This window comes from Tenrec ecaudatus, chromosome 2, assembly GCF_050624435.1.
Source record: "Tenrec ecaudatus isolate mTenEca1 chromosome 2, mTenEca1.hap1, whole genome shotgun sequence".
Lineage (NCBI taxonomy): Eukaryota > Metazoa > Chordata > Mammalia > Afrosoricida > Tenrecidae > Tenrec > Tenrec ecaudatus.
Genome location: NC_134531.1, coordinates 293,629,436 through 293,642,457, shown reverse-complemented (window position 1 = coordinate 293,642,457; position 13,022 = coordinate 293,629,436). Strand labels below are relative to the sequence as shown.

At 37.7% G+C, this 13,022-nt stretch overlaps 1 protein-coding gene across 1 annotated transcript in view; it reads left to right on the top strand.

Annotated features, from left to right (window-relative positions):
• The window catches only part of TRAT1 (T cell receptor associated transmembrane adaptor 1), a 37,590-nt gene extending 29,175 nt beyond the window's left edge, over window positions 1-8,415 (top strand). Inside the window, exons 4-6 of the mRNA XM_075542962.1 lie at window positions 132-193; window positions 2,405-2,493; window positions 8,182-8,415. Of these exons, the coding sequence (XP_075399077.1) occupies window positions 132-193; window positions 2,405-2,493; window positions 8,182-8,415 (385 nt within the window). The remainder of the gene's footprint in view (window positions 1-131; window positions 194-2,404; window positions 2,494-8,181) is intronic.
• Window positions 8,416-13,022: the final 4,607 nt, after the last annotated feature.

The following is a 13,022-nucleotide window of genomic DNA, read 5'->3' as shown; positions in this document are numbered from 1 at the left end:
TCCCTCACACATAAACATCTACAGAAATCTAAAAAAAGGGTAGGTAGTATTTCACTGAGCATCAGATCTAGTTAAGACAGCTGCTATAAAGTGAATTCTAATACTTTATGAATTCCTTTCTACTGTTATAGGGATGATGAATATTATATTGAAGACACACCAATTTATGGTAATTTGGATGACGTGGTCCCAGGTAAGTTTTCTTTCCCACAAGTTAAATGTTTCAACATATTAAGTAATAAGCCACTTTATTTGACAAAGGATTTTCAAGTGGCTTATTTTTATCATAATTACACTTGTAACCATAAATTTAAAAGACGTTAAAGTCCCTGAGTATATATTTCCAAACAGCATATTGTAAACAGTACTGCAATGTTCAGTGTAAATCAACATCCTGTTTTTCTGTATTATCATCATTTGACTTTGGTGGTAGGGAGGCTACAGGAAGAGTCAATTACCATGAAATTTAACAAGCCAAATTCTATGAAATAAAGCTATTTCTGGAACAGCAAACGGTCCACAGAAATAGTGCTTTTGTGCTCCACATACAAAAGCAAATAATCTGGAACAATGAGCACTCTCTCGGATCTCTGTTGCTTTAATGCCTATGTTCTAAGTAGACAGCCTGGGGCTGGTTTGATGGCAGGTGGGAGGAAAGAGAGAGCTAAATAATCACCGAGTGACTTACACACTTTTTGTTGTTGTTGTTGTTCTTATGAACAGGTACTCTTCAATTCTAACATGTTTTGTTTCTTGATGCATCCCAACCACCTGAAAACAAAATCTCTCTAAATATCTAGCAGCAGACAATCCAGCCTAAGCGTTATCTATGAATGGGCTCTTTCCCTGCCAACTTTCTTCCCGTAATTTGTGATAGGAAATTTGGTTAATTCTTGTTCATTTCTAGGTCTCCTGCCCAGGGACTTCTAGTAATGTACTAACTTTACCTTTTTTTGTTTATTAAAGTCATAAGACATTCTAAAATCGGGAATGGGGACCATTTACTTTTGGAATTCCAGCGTTTATTTAATTTTTGTCTTTCTCATTTTCCCACTACATTATCGAGAATAAACCCCAGTCTCTGCGTTTTCAGCAACCTTCTAGTAAAAGGAACATGCCTTGCTGTTGGACGTTGCGGAATTTTGGTGGTAGCATGTAACATCTGAGGTTGTGTGTATTCTCATGTATTTCAGTCACTTGAACCCCACCAGATCTGGAATTTCCCACCAGATCTGGAATTCCCATTCCCAAGGAGGCACGGGGATTACTCCTCAGATATTAATTTAGTAGGCCTGGACTATTGTTAATTGCCAGCAAATCCAGTCTGACTTGTGGCGACTCCATTTGTACAAGGAAGAGCTATCCCATGATGCTTTCAGAGAGGTGACCCTTTGAGAGTCACTCACCAGGCCTGTATTCAAAGCTGTGTCTGGGTGACTTCAAACTTCTACCTAGTGTCTGGGAGTCTGCTATTCAATCACCTTCCAGGTGATTCTGATGTAGGTGTTACATACTTTGAGGAATACCACTTTATAGACCTTTACTTTGTGTTGTTGTCTAGGAAGTGTAGACAGAATGTTGTTTTTTTTTCTCTATAGGATTTAAATGGTAAAACCCACTTTCCTTCTAGGCTGCTGACCATGCTACGAGTCACAACTTACGTTTTCTCTTGCTTTTCAAGTAGGAGGCAATGCAAAGGCCTCATAAGAGTTAATAAGCATGACCCCACATGACGAAGTTGGCGCACATGTTCTGGCTCTTGGATCCTGCAAAAGAGTCCCAAATACTTAAGACCAGCATTGCTCAGGCTCAGATCCTTAGGGCAGCCTGGCTAAGCTGTCCTCTAATGACGGGCAAATTCGTCATCTCAACTGTCTTTCTAGCAGATGGAATGTAGGGTAGAAAATTCTGAGAAAAACTTCCTGCTCTGAGAATAAATGACCAAATTGTAACAATGGCCGTATATGCAATGCGTTTCACGTTACGCGGGCCATCGGAAATCATACCTGGGCAGTAGAGAACACAGGCAGTTCTTCAACTCAAGGGATCTCTGTAACTTCTAATGGCAGTTCCTTAACATCACAGGATCTCTGTAACATCTCATCTGTATAACAGTGCTATGGTCTGCAATGAGCTGGAAAAATAAATATGATCCAGTCCTTTTCTCAAATTATGTCTTTAAAAAAATTTTTTTTGGTGGTTATTTTAAAGCTGTGGGTCAAAAGACTTCTCCATCATCTGACCTGCAGAAAGCAGCTTGGGATTCCCCACCTCTTTGCCATTCCACTATCACGTGATTCTTTGGGGCCTCATACCTACCATTAAATGTTGTCTAAATCATGTATTGTTTGTACCACTGTCTTCATTTCCCCATTGTGAAATTGTCATCTTTCTGATTTTGAAGAACCAACAGATGAAAATTGCTATGAACAGATGAAATCCCAACCACAGAGGTCTATGAATAAACTTCAAGAAGCTACCCCATATGGACAGGTGTGTTTTCTTTTCTGTTTCAAGGGTCAAATTCAGCCTACACCTTGATAAAATCACCTTTCTGGAGCATGAAAGCATCAGAGCCTGATGCAATATCTGATGCAGTTACAGATTTTATGTTCTGAATCGGGAGTCAAATTCTGAGACCTGATTTCTTTAGAGGGAGTGGCATATATTCTCAAATAAGGAATTAAGTTAAGTCTTTCAAGTGGAAAAATGTATGTGACTCACAAAGATACATATAAAAATCAATGCATTTAATACTCACAAGGCCTAGGAATTTGAAGGTGAGCAAGTGAGATAGAGAGAGAGGGGGAAGAAGGGGAGAATAGGAGAGCAGGGGAGAGATCGGGAATGTTGGATAAGAAATTAGTTAGATAGAAAAGGTCAAATACTTATTTCAAAAGACAAATGGGTGCACATTTTAATACAAGTTCCATATCTGTAGCCTTAAGGCAAGAACTTATGAAGTATATAAGGGGAAAAACTAATGGCTATTGAATTGATTCAGACTCATGGCAACTCTACGTGTGTCCTAGTGGAACTGTGGGTCATACGGTTTCTAAAGATGGCTTTTTCTGGAGTTGGATCACTGGGCCTTTTGGCTGAGTTGATTCTGGGTAGACTCAAACCACCCAACTTTCTCTTAGCACCCAGACACGTTGACCACCCACAGATTGTCTGTGGGAACTGGCAAGACAAACCCATGAGTGGAAACACAAAAACCCAAGAAGGAACACCTAGCTTCTTCCCCTACCATAATCTGCATAGCTTCTTAGACGACAACATTGATTTCATTGATGCCATTCAAAGTCCTTAGCCTATAAGGTACTGTTGTATACATTTGAGTATTTTAACTCTTTTTTTTCCCTCCCAGATCTCTCCTTTTAATTATGTCATCTTTTCTTAGTCTAGAAATAGTAAAAGAGTCAACAATTCCTGAGCAGTCATTGTGTGTCAGTCACTCTATCAGGTCCTCACTATGTTGTTTTATAAAAGTTATGTAGATATGTCTAAGAGATAAATACTTTATCTAGAAAATCCAGACAGAGAGAAATATGTCCTTGTAGCAGAATGGGTTAAGCATTGGCCTGCTTATCTCAAGTTCAGGGGATAAACCCATGAACCAATCATTGGGCACAAGAGGGGTGGAAAGTGAAGCTGTGAGCTTCCTAAATATTTTATGATCTTGGGAACTCTATAGAGCAGTTCTACTGCGTCCTTTTAGGTTTCTCTAAGTCAAAATCAACTCTGCTGGTGGCAATTTGTTTTCTTTTTCTTTTTTATAGATGGAGAAACAGAATCCACACTTAGTCCTAACTGCAGGCAATGTTCTCTTCCCAAAGATGGGCCACACCATGGAAATTTCCCATGGTGGTTGAGTTTTCTTAAACTTAATCCTGCAAGAAATCTGACCTCTTGAAATGTTCTTAAGAGACCCAGATATCATAAAATTTAAGCAAACTGTATAGTCCCTCTGTGATAGGCAAATCTGCTGTCTGTTCAGTTCCTTGTGAAACATATTTTTAGACAAAATGAATGGAAAGAACTGCATGATATAATATATGTCAAATCTATGATTACAAAGAAAACGTATCAAAGGAGGTTCAAACAAAATCACACCCTCTGAGATGATGAGGTTTCTCAGTTGTGAAAGACAAGAGTCTCTTGAATAGAAGCTATTGTTTAATATATGTGCATTGTGCAGGCCAACTTCATTTGAATTACAGTTGGTGTTACTCAAGTGGAAACTCTGCAAAGCCTTGAAATGTCACAAAGTCTGTGATTTTAGAAATCGGATATTTAAAAATACTATTAGGAAGATGGTCTTTATCCTGCAACATTATATTTTCATAAAGTAGAAGGAATCTATAGCTGCTCAATCCCATCTGATTAAAATAATCATGATGATCAAGAACAGTATCAATTTGCTAGTACGATGCTTACTTTGATGTTTCAGTCAATTACAAAAACATTGGGAATCTACAACATGTAGATCGATCCATAAAGTGTTTATTTGGTGAAAAAAAGTTTTGAAAAAGCTCCTTTCCAATTGGAAATTATATGTATGTTTGAGAAGTTGACATTTTAGTATCTCAGTCTACTACAAAGATTAATTAGCATTAACCAGAGTCACGGGGGTCCTCAAACTTTTTAAACAGGGGGCCAATTCACTGTCCCTCAGACCTGTTGGAGGGCCGGACTATAGTTTAAAAAAAAAACTACGATCAAATTCCTATGCACACTGCACATATGTTATTTTGAAGTAAAACAACAAATGGGGCAAAAACATCCTTGGGCCAGATAAATGTCCTCGGTGGGCCATATGTGGCCCGCAGGATGGAGTTTGAGGACCCCTGAATTTAAGGTTCACAAGAGTGCTGACATTCTAAAATAATATCGGGGTACTAATGTGAGCCTTCTCACTTTCCCTTAGCCCTATGTCAAATATTTTAATCAATCTTTCCCATGGCACTGCTTGTATCATCAACATTCTTTCTCTCTTATAAAGCTATTGCTCCTACACATGGCCTTGTCCATATTTCCCGATTCATTTAGGATCTTGTATCCTCAACTATTTAATGTTGATACATTAATTTTTTTCTTTTAATGCATATTATAATTTGCTAAAAGATAAGCACCAATCTCAACATTTAAAGCAAAACAACAAAACTTACTTTAACCATGTTTCATTTCTGACGAATGAACTGATTTTCACCTTCCTTTAATGTTTTCAATTCTTTCCATCAATACACATTTCTTTACATCTGGAAATAATGTCTTCTACCCATCTGCTCAACTGAAATCACCCTCCCGAAGTTGGTAGAGGCCCTCCAACTTTCGGTCCTTTCTCAGGACATCAACTGTTTGAACTCTCTAGCACTTGCTGAACTTGATCACCTCTGACTACATATGCACGTTCTAGAGTGCTCTCCCTTAAAAGTGCAGAACCTTCTTCAGACCACTTTCCATAAAGGGCAACTTAGTGGCTCATGAAATCGGGAGACAGAAGGGCATATTTGATTTGGGGATGATTGATCCTGGAGGCAATCTCTAGTTCTCCTCCCTGTTTCTCTGTTGCTGAATTTATCCTTTTTATAATAACGTTTTGCTCCATACCATCAGCGAGCCATCAACAGTCGCAGATTTTCATCCTTCCACCAAACAACTCGAGGGACTAAGTAGTTTCTCTATTCTCGAATCTGTTTTTTTACCCTCCAGACATCTAATTAAAACTAACAAACAAGACAGTTGCTATTGAGCCGCTTCAGACACACTAAAGCCCTTCTTTACGGGATTGTTTCTGAAGTAACTCCTTGGGGTTTTGTTTTTTTGAGGTATCTCTTGTAGAACTCAAAATGCCGACCTTTTATTTACCAACTGAGCATGTTTACCATTTGCACCATCCAGGAATTGTCATCTAATTCATTTTGCTTAAGTCACACATCTACTCTGGGACTAATCTCTGCTGCCAAGAGTGTGGGTTTTGTACCTAGTCCAGGCCACTTGCCTGGGCTGCCTGGGTTGGACAAGAGTAGTGATTGACCACCTCTCGCAGAGGACCACATGGAGAAGAGAAATTCTCCAGAGGGAAAACTAGAGGGCGGGACAAAGTGCAGGGAAGTCAACAAAGTTTTCACCCCTTATATTCTGAGGGTCTCCTTTTGTTTGTTTTGAATGCCACTGGCATCTCCTCTCTGAGAGAAGGAAAAACAAATAAAAGCATGAAGTGTTCCGAAAACAGCCATTTGTCCAATTTTTCTCGAATATGGATTTATGCAGGGAGAAATGGGATTTAACATTGAAAAGATAGTGAGGACAGTTAAATACGGGAAACCTTGCATAGTGGGATTCAGATGTGAGTTTATAGGATACGTATTATAGGAAGACAATGAAACTATTAAAGTTCATAAGAAAAAATGTAAAGACACTGTAGAGAATTTATGGCAGAGGGAACGGGTTGGAGGCAAAAACGCTAGCTAGGCAACTATTGTAATTTTGCAGAAATGATCATTTTAGGAGTAAATCATCAGTCAGATGTATTTGAGAGACTGTAATAGGCATTTCATATGCCTAGTAGAAAATATAAAGTATTCAACTCTAGCATGGAAATGAGCATCAATTAGAAGATATTTATCATTGCATTACGCATTATGTGAATAAAGTGCTATTTCTTCATTGCACCCCTCCCCCATCTCTTGACAAATGATAATAATTTCACCTTGGTTTAAACATAAAGCCTTCATGTGGACATATTAAATCTATTCCATGACCATCTTAAAGTTTTAGTCTATAATTTTTAACAATTAGAATACCACCTTCCTTTTGGCAACACCTATGACTTTCCTATAACCTCTGTTTCATAATAATAACAGCATTGTGAGATAGGTATTAATACTCATATCCTACAGTCAAGAAAACAAAAACTCAGAACAGCTTTGAAACACCGCCCAAAGCCCCGTGGTCCTATGGTGTGTGTTTGCCACAGAACTGAGTTTCAATCCTAAATTCCCCAGCACAAAATAAAGACCTTACTTCCGTGACTGTTCTATTGCAGAGTCTCCTTAGTGTCTTGTCTTCTTAAGCTGGTATTGACTCAGCGTAACACAGGAGTTCAGTGCACCCTGGTGGCTCAAATGTTAAGCAATCTCTTGCTAACTCAAAGATTGGCGGTTCAAACCTACCCAACAACTCCTTAAGAAAAAGTCTTGATAGTCTGCTTTCATAAAGATTGTCGTCAAGAAACCCTACGAAGAAGTTCTATTCTGGCACACTGGGGGTATACTAGAGAGCCCTCAACAGAGCAGAGGGAGCCACCAGACATTCTTAGGTATGTGAATGGGCATCTCTACGGTCAATGTAGAATGAGTTCCTAAGGAATATGAGGGCAGACAAGCAAGAAGGAAATACTAGGGGAAGGTGTAGAATTTAAGGATCTGCTATATATATGCCAGTCGTGTTAGTGAACACTGCCATCTTTATATCATTCTGGATCTCTAAAAGTGTATGCAAAGTGAGGACTTTTATAGGTACCAAAAAATGACCATTTACTAAGCTTATGTAAAACACATACTCTGTTTGTTAAATTCCATCCTACGATGCTTATTCTGGTAGCATCCCTGGTGGCATGGTGGTTATGCAATAGGCTGCTAACTGCAAGGTCAGCAGTTCCAGCCCACCAGCTAGCTAGCTGCTCTGTGGGCGGAAGACGAGAATTTCTACTCCAGTCAAGCAGTAGCGTCTCAGAACCCCATGGGGGAGTTCTACCTTGTCCTGCCTTGTCCAATTCCACGTTGAGTTGGAATTGACTCAACGGTAGTTGGAAAAGAGTAAAATGCGTATTCACAACCTTGATACTGTTTCTTGGTGACAGCAGGGCCACAACGACCAGAGATGGCAGCAGGGGTGGAAGCAGTGAACCTAAAATGTCCATGTGTATGTCAAGTTTAATAAAGTAAAAGTGAAAACAACACAGGGAAGAGTGCCCTCTAAGTGTTTTCTTGTAGCATGCAGTCTTGAGTTCAAGATAATTTTCTCCCCTTCCTTCTGCCTTGGCAGATTTAGCAAACAAAGGAATCTGAAGTCCCGCCAACAAGCTACTGTCCTCGTTTTTCATGGGACAGTCGCAGGAGTCTTAGTGGCTAAGAATGGGCTAGTTGTGGGAAATTAACACGCCTTTCTTTTTAGACACCCGCTGAAACGCAGATATGCTACGCCTCTCTAGATGCCAGCTACAAGGCGAAGCTCAGAAAGCCCAGGACACAGGATCCCGTGCCACTCAAGGACGAAGCCGAGCAGCTGGTTTCTAAGAAGTCTTTGGTAGATGATCTCTCGCCGGAAAGCCAAGCAGAGGAAAACATACACGATGACCCAATCAGGCTATTTGGATTACTCCGAGCAAACACAGAGCCTGTGAATTAGCTGGACTGTGCTCACTGATTGTGCGCTTTTTGGAGGTGGTTGTTAGAGGAAATTAGCTCCCCACGTGACACCGGGAGACTTGGTAGAGCGATGGTCGCATTTTTCATGGTTGGTTATGTGTTCAGATGGTGATTTATCTCTAAGGCATTTGGTCCTACGAACCAAACCAAATTCAGTGTTGTGAATATTGTTTTTAAAATGCCTCTGCGTGCAAATTTAAAATGAAATCGAACTTGCTGTGATAACAACGTCACAACTTCATCAACAATACTTCATCATCAGGGATGTAAACATCTTTATTTTAAGCGTGGTGTGTTCTGGAACACATTGAGAGGAACATAACTCAATAATTAAAAATTAAAAATTTCACCAATGTGGAATGCATCGTAATTGGAAGACAGTTCTGATTATACAGTGTGGAAGACACTGAAACACATTTCCAACTGAAGGGGGATTTTTTTCGCACTTCCTCAAATGGAAATAACTTTATGAAGCTAATGCATGCTCCTTTCTCATAAGTATTTCTAGATAGTATTCTGAACATGTTCATGAACGTAAGTTAGTTGTTTCTTGGACTACAAAAAAGGTATTATATATATTATTGAAGCTTTTTCATTTAAGAATATATTGAGGATTCACTTCTATCCTTACATTTCAGTATAACTAAAACTAAAAATACATTAAATTACATAATAAGTAGTAATACATCATTTTTCACTTGTTCAGAACATCTCCATTATGATTATATCACTTTAACTTAAGTAATTTTTGAAGAATAATTAGGTGGTTTTTAAACTTCTCTGTGTGTTTTGTTTATTTGCTGTTATGAATAACATTGTCATGAGCATGTTTTAATATTTATTTTTAGGCTCAATTCTTCAAAAAATAATTGATTGCTACGGTAAAAGATATTCATCTATTCATGTTTTTACTATGAGGTACCTCCAGAAAAATTAAAGCAATTTAAATGTTCTCTAATATTTTAAGAGCATGTCTAATTTCCCATACTTTTTTAAATACCAAGCTTCATCTTTCTTTTCTATCATATATCATTGGATGTGTAATAGAAAATTTTGACAATATATATTTAAATTTAGTGATGGTTGTTTTCTGTATGCTTATTAGTCAATTGTAATTCTTTTGTGACTTGCCTACTCTTATCCATTTTGTCTCATAAATTATTTTTCTTATTAATTTCTGAAGCTCTTTTCATATTAAGGATATGGACACCTTTTTTACAAAATGTTGATTTTTTTCCTCTTAGTCTGTCATTTATATTTTAAATTTGCTTTTTTCTAATATTTTTATACAAATACATTTAAAACATGTTACTCCTCCCTTGTGCTTTCTGCTTTGGCCATAATGATCAGAAAAGGTTTCTAACCTGAAAATTATAAGTCAAGGTGTTGATTTGAATTTTATATTTACTTATCTCAAGTTAATTCAGATGTAAGAAATATCTTACCTCAATTTCTCTCCCAAAATTTAACCAATTGTTACAATTAATTACTATTTATTGAGTAACCTATTCTTTGACATCTGATTCGAAATATCTTCTTTATCATTTATAAGATTCCTACATATTCTTAGAGCTATTTCTGCTCTTTCATTCACTTGTCTTCTGGAACCAGTGCTATAATAGTTGTTGCTAAATTTTCATGAATACAGAAATGTTAAATTTGTAATAACACATACCTTCGTTCATTTCTGATTTTCTAAGATTTTCTTATTTTCAGGTATGTATTATTTCAGGTGGATTTATACAATAGTTTCATATGTTACCACTGAAACATAATTGTAACAAGACCTAAACAAAAAAAGTGTTTTCTTATACTCATCATTCAAGAACGTGATATAGCACTGTTTCTTCAAATAAAGTCTGCTCTTTAGAAAATTATTTCTAAGTATTTCACATTATTAATCATTATAATGAAGGAACTTTTTGCTCGATTTTTTCGAAGCCCAGGAAAATATTTTGAGTCAGAAAAGGCATCATCCTCTTCCCTTAAGGTCTTTTCCAGCCTTACAGAGTCTCCAGTGTCCCAAAGATCTTGAGAAAGCTACATGAGAGATTTCCATGCTAGTCAGTATTGACAGAGTATGAAATGGTTTTCTCTGGGAGAGTACTCAGAAAGTAAGCCGGATGTGGCCTCACCTCTGGAAACACTGTGAGGCTCTCTGGAACGGAATTATTTCCCTTTGATCAAACCTTTGAAAGACCAGATTGAAGCAAAATATTTCATAAGGACTTTTGATCAGTTATTTGTTCTTTCAATAGAATTTGTTGAGCACTGTGGATTGTGGTCAATTTAATTCAAATATTCTTCAGGAGAATTCATTTCTATAAACATTCTCTCCTAACTGTTGACCCTTTGACCTGAGTAAACGTTTGTCCATGGTTGTTTCTCTACTACTTGAAAATGAAACTTATTTTCTATAAGCTAAGACTGAGCCTTTTTATTAATAATTACTTCATCCCTTGGTTCAAGATAATATATTCTATGTGTTTTAGAGCATATGGTCAAATGTAAATTTAGGATCATGTCAATCATATAGTTATTTTTCCAAAATGTTGTATTCCCTAGGCTTAACATTTTTATGTTTTGAGATTTATGCTTCTATATTCTGTTTTCAATTTAATTTTATTATTTTCTCCTTCAGGAATTTATTAGCAGTAGGAACTAGGACTTGGAATAAAAATGTAGTAGATGAACAGCAAATTAGAAATAAAGGTCTGACTATAGAAAAGATAAAGTGTCAAGAAAAGCTATTTTAGATATCTATTTCAATATCTGGGACATGAAATTATCATAATTATTAAGGCCTTGTATACAACTTTAAAAAATTGGAGGGATCAGGAAACAGCTGAGTAGCTAAGGAAAGATATTTAAATAAAATAAACATTTTGGTAACTCTCTTAATCCAGAATCCACAAGCAGCATTTAATAATTCATAGTCACAAAAGCATCCTTGAGAAAGAATGTCAGAGTGGGAAGATGAAAGTTGTATGATGGCACATATATTACATGCAACAAAACTATGTAATATGCCTTACTAAGTGCTTACTAATATGCCTTACTGTGTGAAGAATCAGCTGTTAGATGAAAAGCAAGATAAATCAATGAAAACCAGCTCTTCTGTTTATTACTAATTTAAGGTGAGTAAAACACCAACAATATTCTTTAACTATTTTAGTGTATTTAACATAATAATGCACAAAATTTGGCAAATCTGTTAACTCACTATGTATGAAATAGAGTTGGGAAACACTGATGGGATGTAATAGTATACTGCATGTCAGACATACAAAGGGAGAGAGTCAAAGAAGGCTCTGTTGGGCTGGGTTAGCTGTTGTTTTTTTCAGGTGTCATCGAGTCAGTTCTGCCCCTTAGTCAACTAACTATGCATAAGAGAACCAAACACTCCCCTGTTCTGATCCATCCTCACAATTGTTCCTGTGCTTGAGCTCATTGTGGCAGCCAGTGTGTCAATCCATGTCATTGAGGGCCTTCCTCTTTGTCACTGGCCCCATACTTGACCTAAAAAGATGTCCTTCAGGGACGGATCTCTGACAATATGCCCAAAGTCTCTAAAACACAGTCTCACCATCCTTGCTTCTAAGGAGCACTCTGATGACTGTACTTCTTTTAAGACAGATTTGTCTGTAACGGTCCATGGTACATTCAATAATCCTCACAACAATTATTCTTCTTCAGTCTTTCTTATTCAATTTCCAACTTTCACATGTTCATGAGGCGATGGAAAATACTACAGCTTGGGTCTGGTGCACCTTAGAACTCAAAGTAACATCTTTGCTTTAAAAAAATTGTTTAAGAGCAATTAGATTTTCTTTTTCAAAATTTTTTATTTAGTCATGTTATTGGGGGCTCATACAATTCTTTTTTTAAAACGTTTTATTAGGGGCTCATACAACTCTTATCACAATCCATACATATACATACATCAATTGTATAAAGTACATCTGTACATTCTTTGCCTAATCATTTTCTTTTCTTTTTTTACATTTTATTAGGGACTCATACAACTCTTATCACAATCCATACATATACATATATCAATTGTATAAAGCACATCCATACATTCCCTGCCCCCATCATTCTCAAAGCATTTGCTCTCCACTTAAGCCCTTTGCATCATGTCCTCTTTTTTCCCCCTCCCTCCCCGCTCCCCCCTCCCTCATGTGCCCTTGGTAATTTATACATAGTTGTTTTGTCATATCTTGCCCTATCCGGAGTCTCCCTTCCCCGCCTTCTCTGCCATCCCTCTCCCAGGGAGGAGGTCACATGTGGATCCTTGTAATCAGTTCCCCCTTTCCAACCCACTCACCCTACACTCTCCCAGCATCGCCCCTCACACCCTTGGTCCTGAAGGTATCATCCACCCTGGATTCCCTGCCTCTAGCCCTCATATGTACCAGTGTACAACCTCTGCCCTATCCAGCCCTGCAAGGTAGAATTCGGATCATGGTAGTTGGGGGGAGGAAGCATCCAGGATCTGGGGGAAAGCTGTGTTCTTCATCGGTACTACCTCGCACCCTGACTGACCCACCTCCTCTCCTAAACCCCTCTATGAGGGGATCTCCAGTG